Source organism: Dysidea avara, chromosome 3 (assembly GCF_963678975.1).
Source record: "Dysidea avara chromosome 3, odDysAvar1.4, whole genome shotgun sequence".
In the NCBI taxonomy this organism is placed as follows: Eukaryota; Metazoa; Porifera; class Demospongiae; order Dictyoceratida; family Dysideidae; genus Dysidea; species Dysidea avara.
This window is the reverse complement of record NC_089274.1, coordinates 15,632,843-15,647,444: the sequence shown is the minus strand read 5'-3', so window position 1 is coordinate 15,647,444 and position 14,602 is coordinate 15,632,843. Positions and strand designations below refer to the sequence as shown.

The 14,602-nt window shown below is 37.9% G+C and overlaps 1 protein-coding gene across 1 annotated transcript; it reads right to left on the bottom strand.

The window, feature by feature from the left end:
* Positions 1-2,354: 2,354 nt before the first annotated feature.
* Positions 2,355-13,265, bottom strand: LOC136249592 (sialin-like). The gene is made up of 10 exons (XM_066041652.1): positions 12,971-13,265; positions 12,892-12,920; positions 12,018-12,217; positions 11,866-11,953; positions 8,748-8,834; positions 8,545-8,693; positions 8,344-8,493; positions 7,971-8,103; positions 3,297-3,535; positions 2,355-2,872 (listed from the first exon to the last, which is right to left on the bottom strand). The coding sequence occupies exons 1-10, from the start codon at positions 13,201-13,203 to the stop codon at positions 2,576-2,578; spliced, it is 1,605 nt and encodes a 534-aa protein (XP_065897724.1). The 5' UTR covers positions 13,204-13,265; the 3' UTR covers positions 2,355-2,575.
* Between the last annotated feature and the right edge of the window lie 1,337 nt (positions 13,266-14,602).

The following is a 14,602-nucleotide window of genomic DNA, read 5'->3' as shown; positions in this document are numbered from 1 at the left end:
AAATGACATGTTCGCTTTCAGTACACATCATTTCTTGAACGGGATTACCCTTTCTGGAATTCTACGCTTTCTATTATAATTAAACACAGTCATAGGCAAATTGAAGTATTTAAAACTCATTATACCGACTTTGTGTGTACAAGAAGGGACATGACTGATTTTTTTTCACCGGGGACTGGGCTGGCCACCCCGGCCTTGCCACTCAGTACCCATTATTAGCACTAAGATGTCAAAAGTGCTATAGACAAATATTGAGATCAATTTATAAATCAATGAGTATTGTTTCTTGTGCTCATAGAGTGAGGATACTTGGGTACCATGATATAAAGTATTAAAAACTTTGACGGAATCAAAAAAATCCATCTGATGTTTAGGCCAGGCAAAGTTGATTGCTAGTTTCCCATTTCTGCCCGCATGCTTTAATGAAAGTGCCACAAAATTTTCATTATATGGCTATTTTCACTGTGTGTATTTTCAAATATTCACATAATTTTCATTAGCATTTTTGTCATGGTTTTAGCCATAATGAATAATGAATGGCCACCCGCCCGCACCAGTTTAGAAAATACTTGAAACGGGAAACTAGCAATCAACTTTATCTGGCCTTAGCTACATCCCCAGAATCCTGAAGCAGAAACATTTGCAGGAGCTATATATACCTGTTGCAAAAAAGCATAGAAAGTGTAGAGCTCAAGAAATAATAGCAAACATTATAATGTACAGACACACAAAAGCATACCTTTCTACAGCAACCGGCTGGTACCATGACATAGTTGCATTAACAATTATTATTAAAGTTTTGATGCACAGGAAAAAAGATTACTCTTTGATAATTGCTTTGATATATCCATCAGGTGCCCACTGTGATCATCACTCATCACAGTGAATAAATAATAAGTACCTGAAGCATCAATATAGTTATTTACCTGTAAGAGGCTGCAACGGAGGTTTGGCCCTCACGTCACTACACACTTCAGTTAGGACAGCAGCTGTGAAGTCTCTCAACTCACTGTGCCGGAGAGTGGACAAAGGGACATGACTGATGCATGCACAACACCCTAATAATTATAGCACGTGCCTTAACAATATGATCGCTTGTGTTACCTTTTTGATCATACATTTTCTATGAGTCGCAACCATAAATACCACATTGCACACAGGCAAAGACGTTTCAAGCTTTGAATAACCTCTAATGTATAGCTACTGCACAGCAGAAATCATTTTGAGTTCTCATTGACATAGATTGTAATAATTAACCATCTGTTCTTTTAAAATTGTAGCTTTCAATTGACAGAAGAAAATAAATGCCTCTGCAAGAGACTCTTGAAACTCCTAATTAGCTAATCAGTTGGCTCATACATGCCAAGGGAAATTCTTTGCATTTACCTTAATTAATAAAATAATAAATCTATAGTTACAGCTAATAATTGCACATGCCATTGCAATTGCTACTGTAAAACCAGTTATACAAGTGCTTGTATATGCCAAACTTATAGCAATTAGAAATCATAATAATTAAATGGCTAGGTGACAAGAAGATATTTTCTGGTTTTCTGATGCTAGCAGTGGTTGGCTGATGTCTTTTGACATTATTAACAGCAGCAGTCTTTTCACTGCTGCACTATGTTGCCTAAAAATTTGCATTCCCTATTTCCCATGGTCATATATATATGTCTGTAATATAATATATTCTCTTCTCTTTATAATATCATGGCCTTATGTTCATCCAAAGTTGGCTATGTAGCTAGTTGTGATTAATGAACTTTTTAATGCAGTATACCTTTCTGTTTTGGGGTCCTGTTCCACCACTGAGTCAATTAAGACATGATTTGTTTGTCTAGGCTGGGAAAGATGGCCAATCATGCTGCAGCTGGTGTTCTGGAAACTCAAGTTTAATGTATATAAAATTATGTGTTGCAGAGAAATTGTGTGGCTTAATTTCTGTAGTGTTTATTTAATTTTGGTGTATACATAGTTAATGATAAGTTACATTACCAATATAGAAATGTGAAAAAGACTATTTTATTGACTCAAACATTTCAGTTTGGCTGGCAATCAAAATACTATAGCTGCAACTGCTCAAGAGTCAAGTCCATGCTCTTATATTTATTTTGCTTTTGATTTCAGATCATTGTACTTTGATCAAAGGGTGAAATAAATTTTCACTCTTATTATTGGAACAGCCAGATGGGTTGTACTCCACCTTCATTGTTTGTAGTAAGTTGCACTGTACTAACTTATTTGTTATTACCTCCAATATTAAATGTACTGTTGTAACTTTCAGTATGCATTGTGGAAGGGAAGAGCAGCGTTGTTTGTCAAATCAGTGTGATTTAGTGCACTCAACTATGAAGTAAAAATCAAACAATTGAAATGTACTTTTTTCAACTAAATAAGACACATGAGATGCTGGCTAAAACTGTCATTCAAGTATTATATTATGTGACAGTGATGACATCACACCAAATTTTCATGGCACATATACAACAATATTCTCTTCATAAATAAGCGTCTAAGTGTCACATAGTTTAATAGACAATATAAAAATTTAAAGATCACCAAAGATTATTATTTTTCATGTCTGTGAGTCAGTGACATTACTACTGGAGTCATTTGATAACATGTCATTCTTAGGGGCAGATAATTTTTTTGGGTATGATGACGGTGAAGATATCTGAATAGTTCTTTTCTTGTCTCCATGTTCAACCCCATCCGCCCACCATTGTTTCTCACCACTACCCAGTAATAGATATGCAAGAGCTCCGAAAGCATATATCTCAGCTGCAATAATAAAAACAAGAGTCCACTCTTGTCGGTAGATATCAATGGTAAGAGGGTCATTACAGTTGTCATCACATGTCTCAAAACTTGGCTAAAAGATTAAAAAGTGCAATTAAATTATTCAGAAAAAGAAAAATAAACATTAGACAAATTATGCAAATACTGCAATAAAACATTGGAAATTTGCAATAGGCACATGTGTAAAAGTAGCCTTTCCAATTATTGTACATCTAAAACATATATACAAGGAAAGCAGCTTGTGTACTGGCAACTAGCTACATAGGTGTAGAAGAGAGACCTGTTGTACCAACTAACATGAGCCATATTCACTGACAAGTGCAGCGCAATTAAGCCAAGCAAGGCACTGCATGAATTCCTAGCTAACAAAAACTCCACCATAAAACAATCCCATTTCAAGAAGTCAATGAGATGCATTCCATATAGCAATTTGTCAAAATTTATCAGTGAATCCCCTACTCAAAGTTCCCCACCATATGAACATATACTACACTTACTTTCTTGGCAATCATTTTGGCTACTTGTGGACCAACAAATCCTGGGATTGTGGCTACTGTGTTGGATATGCCCATTAATATGCCGGCATACTTGGGCGCGACATCCAGGTGGTTGATGGTGAAACCAGCAACAGCAAATCCAACAGTTCCAACAGAGATAGACAGGAAAATTATTGCCCACAGAATGGTGCTCCCAAAATAACCACATAGTAGCAAAAATACTGCTGGTATGCATAAACCTTCGTAGAAAAATACAAACAGTAAAAAACAGAAGAAAGTGAACCTCATTATAAGGTCCAGTCACAACAATAATAGACAAGGATGATAATATCGATAATGAATAAGTTATTGAATAGCTGTACATGTTTGGAACCTACCAGACATGGCCACAATAACAAGGTAGTCTTATCACCTCTAAATAAAGTCCAGCTGACAATTGAAAATTTTATTTGGTTATTCACTAAGACAATCTATATGAAGTGAACAAGTAAAAGCTAGATAGAGTCTAAGTGATAGTTGTAACACAGACATGAGGGCATACATATCAGGCAAAAGCCTGAATGCCCCGTGTTACAGCTGATATGTAACACTTCCCATCCGTATCAGGCTGATAGCCTGAACAGGGCGATCAATCACCCAAGCCAATATGAGTGCAGATATTATATATGCATGCCTAAAAATTTTGATTATTAGGTCAGCAGCTAGTATGTTCGGTTACAATGAACGGACAAATCCTAGAGATATCATGGAGAATTTAAGTTATGAGAGTTTAATGTTTTAATCAGTGGTATTGAATCGTTTATGGAACAATTATGGAGTTTACTAAAGGCCTAGATAGATAAGCTTGCTTGTAGAGTGATCACTTCGTGCAGAGTGGTAACTTTGTGATGGGGTGTCCCGGGTGTGGTCCATATTTGGAAACATGGAAACACTTGGTGAATAAGCTATAGCACTATTTCTCACCTTAGCCCATTTTTCAACTCATAGGATGGCGAGGATAACAAAACATTCTCCGTCTGAGTGGTTTTCATGGCAAAATCCAAGTCATGCATGCTAATCATGTGCAGAGGAGGTAGGACATGCTTTAAGCACTACAAAAATAAAAAAATAAAAAGATCTATTTTTTTATGGAGTGGAGTGAACAGTAGTGTCAATATAAAGCAGCGAGACATCATCATTTCTGTTTATGATTGTGTACATGATCAGTCTGATGAAGTAATAAGCGTGAAAAAGTGGTTTGGTACTTTCACCTAAAACCCTAAGCGCTTTTACAAATCAAAGTATATCCCCTCAAAACTTACGTGAACTGAATAGTAAGTCTGCCCTGGTCTACCCCACTGTTTGTGGGTCAAGTGAAATACCAAATGAAACCATGCAATTAAAGGCAATAATTTTAGGTGGCGCTTAAAGTGTGTCCAACTTCCTCTGAATCACATGAGTATTAATTGATCCCCACAATTGATTATGGCCTTAATGTCTACATAATCGCTGCCCAGTTGTAGCCTGGTCTACATTCAGACATAGTCTGGGCAAAGCCGCCAACTGGGCTACATTGCGAATGTAGCCTGTGCAGCTCCTTTGATCTGAGGTGTGAAAATGATACATATTACAGTGGAACCCCTCTTAACGGACACCCCTGAATGGCGGACAGCCTCTTTATAACGGACAATTAATAAAGTCCCAAATGCAACTTCCAATACCTGTGTGTATTAATGCCCCCTCAATAGCGGACACCTCTCTATTCCATAAACCGGACACTGCACAATTCCCAGACATGGCAAGCACTACAGTACAAAACCTTGCTAATCGCAGACACAAGTAACAAAGGTTCATTACAACAATCAATCAAACTACATCATTTAGCTAATGCAGAAAGTGCGAGACAAAACGCTAAAGTCACAAGAAGCCATATGAATGCATACACAAGTGCTGTTCTTACTCAGGTCTTCTGAAAATAGTAGCTGGTGCACTTTAAGAATAAACTGCACTACAGGATAAACTACATAATCTGTATAGCCAACTATCTTGATAACTAATCAAATACGGAGTAATCTGGACAAGTCTTTATGGGAACACGTATAAAATTTTTGTGGTGCATTGTCTGGACAGTGTAGTAGAGGCCACACACCACAGGTAACCCATGCTCAATAACATGCTATTAAACTGATCATATCTGGTTCACATGGTACCATAACCCATCTTGCCCCACCACTTGGTCTAGTCTTGCGCATTAAAACTGATTATTTTAAAATTTTAGAAAACTCCTTAAATAAGGACACTTCCATACAAAGGACATATTTCATTTCCCCAATGGTGTCCATCTTAGAGGGGTTCCACTGTATAGGTAAATCCCAGGATATTGTTATCAACCTGAGGCAAGGCCAAGGCAAGCCAGAGGCCTAAGTGTTGATGACAAGATATCCTGCAAGTGCAAGTGTGGTTTTAACACACACTTTGAAGCACTTGACTTCAAAAAACAACTTGACAATTGGTGAAATCAAGGTGTTGATAACAATGATATCCTACATGCTATGACATGCCTTCAAGCATTTTGCTTCATAAACAATGTGACCAGAGGAGGGCGGGCGCTGCTAAAATATATTATACAAATGGTTCATTTATAACGTGCTGAAGAACACTAAGTTTACGACAGAAGTTATCATGCAATGTTTATTGCTGCTTTGTATGATGGCATGCGAAGGGCTGAGGTAATTGCGCACGATATACATGGCATTGTTAATATCACCATAAACCAAAGGGTTTTTAAAAAACCAAATGTACCATCTTAAAACTTACACTAAACCCAATTCAATTATCCAGTAAATCCCATTATCCAGTAAACCCCATTATCCAGTAAACCCCATTATCCAGTAAACCCCATTATCCAGTAAACCCCATTATCCAGTAAACCCCAATCAACCCCACCATTCACTAGATTTGTATTGGGTCTATTGAGGCTCACGTGAAATACCAGGTGGAACTATGCAATTAAAGTAATAACTTTACATAGTGCTTAAAACGTGTCTGCCTTCCTCTGCAATGTGTCTAGATAAACTACATGGTTTCTATTTTTGCTGTGCTTGTAATTTCAGGACATAAAATGATGCCTTTGATCCAATTGAATGTGTAAATCATGTGGGTAAGTAGAATTCTAAGAAAACAGGAACGGGATGGAAAGCAGAAACAACCAATGAAAAATTCCTGATAAAGGTCATTTTATCGTGTCAATATACAGGTTGGATCTTATGCTTCTTTGCAGCATTGTTGAATATTTCTGCTTAACCCTTAAACGCGCAAACACCTATATATAGGCAAATATGCATGGCTGTAAACAAAGTGCTATAACTTTCGAAGCATACCTCCTATGGCTAAGCAATTTACTTCATTCTACTTGTAATGTAATATGTTACAATGATACCTAGGGCTTTCCCCTTTGTGCTAAAGCATGATGCCAGAACTCGCCATGTAATCAACTTTTCATTAAATAAACATGCAAAACCTTTATATACCTTTATAAAATGATCCATAACTTGATGGCGGTTGTTCCAATTTGACTTCCAATAAGGCTTGTTCGCTTCAGCATTAAATTTCGCATTAGGCCATACAAAGCTCACGTGAATAAACCCACAATCGAAGTTAAAACGTGGCGAGAAGCTTGGTTGATGGATAGCACTGATTGCCGTTGTTCTTCGCTTCATAACAAGTAAGTTTCCACTGTTACAGTGTTTATTTAACCTTCCCCAAGTAGCCCAGTGAATAGAATTTTGATCAATGTGTAGTTTTAGGCTAAAGGTGAGGGTTAAAAGATCAAAATACCCTAATAGAGCAGTCAACAATGTTTTACTGGGGACTGCATTGAAAACCTGTGAATCCATAGCTGGCATAGATTAGGTATATAGATTAACTAAGTCATCAACACTGAAATTTAGTTTGAAATTATAAACATTTTAAAAGATTGAGGCTTATGAAGTATTCTATGCATATAGATGCAGGAAGTTCCACCTGCAACCTCATGGTAAAAGTCACATGATGCAGTATGTGGCGGCTGCAGTACACTATGTGTAGGTGACTCCAATGAGGAGACTAAGGATAATATCACCAGTCATAGGGGCTCCTCTTGGAGTCACTTCAGCTGCATGCATACCCATATGATATGACTTCTTATCTGGGACCAGCAGGTGCTGTTTCCAAAGTCTATTATAATAGGCACTGTCAGGTGGATGTCTTTATCGGTATTTAATGTTTAAAAGTTAATAAAATGCTTCAATGGAGTAGCTAACTTTCAGTGTTGATGAGCATACATACTTCATCTATGCCAGCCATCAATTCACAGGCTTTCAATACAGGTCCCTGGTAGGATACCAAACAAAACATTCTTGACTGCTCTATTTGAGTATTTTTAATGCAAGTGACTGCTCTATTAGAGTGTTTCAATCGTGGTTTCCCGCTTACCATTTCAATCCCGTTTTCCTTGAATTTTACTTAACCATGTAACAGCCCTAGGGTTTAATTACCATATACTCCTAGTTTTTTACTTTGACATAGTGCTTCAGTAGGATAGAAGAACTCATAGTAGGACAGCTATTGGAGGAGGAGCAGAAGTTTGGCATATTCTAACTTATCATGTATTCAGAAGCTGCTACTTAACAAATTCAATCTGGTTAATACACTGACCTAATGTACTGTTAATCTTCCTAATCATAGTGGTGGTGACAAATTTATTCTGCCTCAGCACATCGGTCACTTGTCCCCACGAAAAGGCCATTATCGCCAAGCACACATATGGTATTGCCGAGTAGAATCCATTCTAAGAGAGACAGCATAATATAAACAAAAAATATAAATGCATACATACATATTTGCATCAACTTACACGCACATGCTCGTGCAGTTTATGTATGCAGTATGTTTGTCTGTAGTGTGTGTGTGTGTGTGTGTGTGTGTGTGTGTGTGTGTGTGTGTGTGTGTGTGTGTGTGTGTGTGTGTGTGTGTGTGTGTGTGTGTGTGTGTGTGTGTGTGTGTACAATAACAGGTACCATATTGTCACCTTTTTAATGTCAAGACACAGTGTTTCATTAAGGAAAGTAGGTAAGCAAGTGAGAAGTGTGTAGAAGCCCCAATTGTTAGCAAAATGGCCAATCACAATACCCATAACAGCTGGTGATGTGAAAATGGCTTTCCAGGGAGGCGGTGCATCCTGTCATGTGCATCTTGAAAAATTAACATGACAAATATAGTACCAAGAGACCTTTGAAAAAGCACTCTTTTTTGCAAGCAGTTCAGCTTCAATGGTTGACTCTATGTAATGTTGTTCTTCAGGAGAAATTCGTGGATGACTGGCAGGTGTATCAAATGCTAGAAGGAGCCAGGCCACAAACCAAACTATACCAGCGACACCTGTAAAATTATCACATCAATGGTGAAGCAGCAATGTTACATGCATATACGTACCAAAACAATAGAATACCCATGGCCATCCCATGGTGTCACATAGTACTCCAGACAGTGGAAAAGCAATGATGTTACCAACATAAGGACCTACACAGATAAAAAAAACCTGAAAAATGTCATCTGAAACAACTCTACTTCATATACATAGTAAACAAGTCAATGTTGCACCTTTTCAGGAAAACCAGGCACCCACCCAGCTTGTACTAATTCAGAATTACACAATTGATGTTCTTTAATCACATGTTTGAATTGGTAACTAGTGTTCACAACAATACCTACAAAATTCAAACAAAGAGTCTTTGTATTTCGTAATGTTTTTGGATGGATCACACTTACAATTTAAGTCAAAGTGCCTGGAACCATACTAAGCCTATAACAAGCTCTGTACATGACACATAGGAAATCCCAACCCAAGGAGAAGCCAGATTCCCTTTTAAACCTAACATTTTTTACAACTGAGAAGCTAATGTTTACCAGATGTTCAAATATAGAAAAACTCGAAACATTTCCACATGTGAGTGTGCAAACAGACACAAACAAAACCAGTTATTTAGACAGCTTCACCTTAATGGATGCCAAGGTATGCACCAAATTTTTACTATTTAAGCTATTCCCTTGTTTTACTACTTTGTTATTCTTTGATCCCTAATCCAACTTAAAATTTCTAACATTTCCTTCTACTTCTTTTATAACATAGTTATGACTAATGAACCCTCGCAAACCACAAGAATAGCGCCAGGCCGGAACCATACTAAGTCAATTGCTTTGAACATTACAGGAAGTGTCTCTGCAATTTATATGGAAAATACGAGCAATAAATGTAATAGCTACCACCACAGCTAGCCGCTACAAGGAAGCTGTATTGTGCTACTGTGAACTGACACCTTGCTTTGTCAGTGAAAAGAACTGGAGACAAAGGTAAGTCTGCTATTATATGTATTGTGGTCGGCGAAAAGGCACGTCTTGGGACAGAGTGATGAAAAAATCAAGCACATAGCCTTTTGCATTGTTGAGTTATGCTTGGCTGAAGGAATTTAGTTATTTAGTCAGTAGTTAGTAGAAAATTCGGAAATTTTAAAATTCTATAAAAAGATTTGCAATTGCTTTGAAGGAATTTTTTGGTTGGTTATGCTTGCCAAGCTGTTTTGAAGGAAAACTGAGGCTGTTTTTCAGGTGATGTTAAAGGGCACAAAAGACCAAAATTTCATGATCCCTAATATACAGTACTACCGTACTGTATGATAGATGAGCATGTGTGGGTCATTACTTCTATGAAGGGGGGAGTCCAAATATTCCCCTGCAATAATCAGCAATTTATAAGCAGATGGCTAACCACTAATTGTGCCAGATGGCTAGCCCCTTAATTTAAATACAAGCACAATTTAATATTTAAAGTTCAAAGCAAAATACAAAAAAATATTTTGAATGACAACAGGACCACAGGAAATTGCATTCACAGAGATGGACCTCACGGAAGGGGTAGTTGGAAAAGGCAGATACGGTCGGACGCGGACACGGACATTTTCAAAAAGCATTTTTACATTTATATAACAGTTATTTTTTACCTAACGCTGTTTTTACAGCAGCATTTGCTTCCAGACCCAGGAGTCGATCTTGTCATAGCGCTTATCCATATATAAGCGCATGTGTTAAAGACCATATAGTGTTGTATATGTGCTCTAGAAATCTCTAATTCAGAGTCATAGAGAGATTAATCTAGCATGTCCCAACCTAATCTCGTAGGCCAGGTCCTTGAAACCCTCCACACTTGGTATAAGTGTCTGCGCCTTATACTAAAAGGCGTAAGATTGTGGATTTGGCCTGCTAAGCTAAGTTGCATGGGGCATACAAGCTAATCTCTACAACTATATAACTCTGTATTAGACTTTAGAGCATGTGTACAACACTATATGGTCTTTGGCATGCTGTGGAGTGATGGTCTAGTCCTTTGCACATGCGCTTATAAATGGATAAGCGCTATGACAAGATCGACACCTGGGTCTGGAAGCGAAGACTGCTGTAAAAACAGCATTAGGTATGAAAAATAACTTATATAAATGTAAAAATGCTTTTTGAAAAGGACGTCACTATTCAGTGGACTGGACTACTGGACTGGAACACTGGACTGGACTACTGGACTGACATATTTTTGGTTTTTGCACATTCTATGGTTGGATTTACGTAGTCTTGCTAGTAAGAACCCTTTGGGAACCTGCAGCCCACTTCTAAACACTGAAGACAAACAGTGGAATATGTGAAAACTGTTTCTTAATAATTTCGCTACTGTTCATTATGCTACTATACAACACTTATTCCTTACCTGGTGTGTAGTAATGCTGCAGGCAGTGCAGGGAATTCCGCCAGTGAATGTGACAGCAATAGTTAACCAGCAATCAACTAGCCAGTAGACAATATCCTTCAAGATATATCCTTAGAGCAAGCTTGAGGAGCAAGCTAGTCTCATTAGTCTTGCTCTCACTAGTCTCGCTGTTTCAGTGTAGGGGCTTATCAAATAAAGATTATAAGCGCCCATGCTGAAAAATTTCTAATTGGTAAGCCCCTGCACTGACTAGAGAGGTCTGGCCATGCTGGCGAGACTAGCTTGCTCCTCAAGGATATCTCGAAAGATTGTCTACTGGCTAGTTGATCGCTGGTTAACTATTGCTGTCATATTCAGTTCCCTGCACTGCCTGCAGCATTACTACACACCAGGTAAGGAGTAAGTGTTGTATAGTGGCATAATGAACAGTAGCGAAATTATTAAGAGACAGTTTTCGCATATTCCACTGTTTGTCTTCAGTGTTTAGAAGTGGGCTGCATGTACTCAAAGGGTTCTTACTAGCGAGACTCAATAAAACCAACCTCAGAATGTGTAAAAACCAAAAATATGTCAGTCCAGTAGTCCAATCCAGTGTTCCAGTCCAGTAGTCCAGTCCACTGAATAGTAAACCCCTTTTTGAAAATGTCTGTGTCTGCGTCCGGATCCAACCGTATCCGCCTTTTCCAACTACCCTCACTGAAGCATCTGACATTAAATGATAATGCCATTTAAAATTTGCATTTAACATACTACATTTCAGGACTTCACAATAGCAAAACACATTCACACACAATGTACCTGCAAAAGCAAGGGTTGCCATCATGCTTCTCTCCAGTGGTGGTGCCCATTTTCCAAACATTGCATGCATTGCAGGAAACGTCACTCCCTACATATATATATATATATTCATTGGGACTCATAATGAATAAATTACTTGCATGTTAACTCACCTCAAAAACACCTATTACAACTCTGCAAGCAACCAGTGCCCAGAGATTGAGGTAGGCCATTTGTGGTGTGATTAGGGTAAGTAATGATGTCACCAGTACACCAATACCAAACACATATTTCCCACCAAATTTAGTGGCTATCCACCCACCAGGGAGTTGAGTGAATATGTATCCATAAAAGAAACTAGACAAGACCCAACCTGCAGATATATAAGACAACATGTATGAGCACTGGAAGAAATTTTGAAATATGGATAGGCAGTTTTTTTAATCTTTGTGAGCTTGTACAATTAAACGGCAGGAAAAAAAGTCACCAAAAATGGAAACTCAGATACTAGTACTACTCCGGTCAAGCTCACACATACACGTAATAATTTTGAGATACACACAACAATAAATTTTATCACATACCATATAGGGAAGAAAATTTTTGCTGGTTTCGAAGCTTTGGGAGTTAACATTATCCTTGAAATATTGAGAAGCCTAATATAATTTGGGACTGCTTGCAAATACACCAAAAATCTAAATAGACAACATTGCTCAACCACAAAAATTTTGCCCCCATGAAATATTTTTGGCTATATGGTAGTATTACAGGAGGTTCAGCCTATGAAACCTGTTTACGTAAAGTAAAGATTACAGTGGTAAAAATTAAATTACAAATCATAAATCAAAAATTAGTGTAAAACTTGCAACATCATTATGAGAAGGTCTATAAGCAACAATGTAAAAAGGTCACTGTTTACACCAGCCTAACTCCCTGTGCATTATTTATGCAGCATGCACCAGCATATAACACACAACTACCAAACATTGTGACCATAAGAATTTGTAGTAGAACAATACATAGTACACAACTACACTGTACTAGTACCTTGTTCAGTATTTGACCAATCAAAGCTCCTAAAATGTCAATAAACAACATGAGAAGTATCTTGTAGTCTTAGGATTACCTTTGACCACGGTGTGGGTTCTTAGTAGTCATCTGTACAATGGCCACGCTCAGGTTGACTCGAAGTGCGTAAACGTTACACAATCCCAAGAAAAGCATGAACGCGAGCACGTATCGTGCTTTGATACAAGGCAGACAGCTGAAGTACCAGCACGCTGGCATCCATTGTAGCCTCTTTTTACGCGGCTCGTCTAGCAGGCTTATCGACTCAGATGCGTCCTCGTCCAAACCCATGAGCACCAATTTGAGTAGTCACGTGCTTTGAGCAAAACCTTAGATCACGTGCTGAATGTCTAATAGACAAATTTTACAGTATACAGGTGTAATAAATAAATCTCTCCAGTTATTACGAAACTATCGAAATTTCAACACTTGGCCATTACCAACCAGCCTCCATCGGAAACTACCTTAATTTCCGACGTTAAACTTTCCAACACTACCTGTACCATAACTATCTCCAAATCTACTGCAAGGAAATGTTTAGATGATGCTGCCTACCAAAGCATTCTAGCCTCTGAGAGGATATTTTTGGCTAGGAATAATAAAGAGTGGCTGTATGTGACTAGTATTAACTAATTTATATAGCTTCTTTTTATTTTATTTTAATATTCACACCCTTGACATGCCCACGCACCATACACGTGGTCACATGTGACCAAGGACTATCATACTGCCTGCAATTTATGTACTTTCATCATTTCATAATATGGTTTTCTCTCTCACAGCAGACATGCCAACTCTCACGTTTTAGGCATGAGTCTCACTCTTTGGCTAGCTAGTAATCTCACGCTCTCACACCTAACCCTCTGTTTCTCACTCTTTCAGCTTAGCTCTCACGCATTTCAGTGTCACGCCTAATCTGCTTCATAATTAGCCCTGCTAAAATTGTTGAGAGGTTGGCATCTCTGAACGAGGCATAACAAATTAATTGTTTTGGTAACACTTCATCTCATTTGATAGTTTCAAAAAAACTGTTACCCCTAGCAACGCATAATAAAATATCTAAAGTAACTTCTCCAAATTTTAAAAGGATAGCATAAAATATATCATAAGGTATGTCATCTTGAACTTTGTAGTTTTCCCATACATATCCATGTGAGGGGCAACAGTTGCCCCTTCTGGGAGAGGGATTTCAACATAAGCAAAAACTAAAAATTCAAAAAATTATATCTCAATTACGTTGTAGATGTAAATGTCAGCAATAATTAAGTTTTACAGGTTTTTGCAATTGAATTCGTCGCCTTTGCGATTGAATTCGTCCCGTTTGCAATTGAATTCGTCGGTTTTGCAATTGAATTCGTCGGTTTTGCAGTTGATTAGTCAGTTTTGCAATAGAATTCGTCGCGTTTGCATTACAATTCGTCATAAACAAAACGGCTCCAAGAAACCAACCCGTTCATTAAGAGATGAACTATTTATGCCATGGAGAGTTACACTTGAGACACTAGAAGGTAATTGAAGCTGGTAGTACGCGAAGTTGATAGCTGTCTGACAAGTTAATTAACTTTCTCGCGAGTGACCACACCCATCGCGAATGGCGTAGTAGAGTTTGGAATGTTGCTGGATAGGCTGTAGAGGAAGAATTATTGCCTTATAAAGAGTTGTTTACTACCGTTGTACTTGAACAAGTTCT

Excerpts from the sequence above, each read along its gene's own strand:
- LOC136249592 (XM_066041652.1), bottom strand. The coding sequence starts at position 13,203 with ATGGGTTTGGACGAGGACGCATCTGAGTCGATAAGCCTGCTAGACGAG. Across the intron at positions 8,494-8,544 it reads AAAAGAGTGCTTTTTCAAAG|GATGCACCGCCTCCCTGGAA; the intron begins GTCTCTTGGTAC and ends TGCACATGACAG. Across the intron at positions 8,104-8,343 it reads TGTGTCTTGACATTAAAAAG|AATGGATTCTACTCGGCAAT; the intron begins GTGACAATATGG and ends TGTCTCTCTTAG.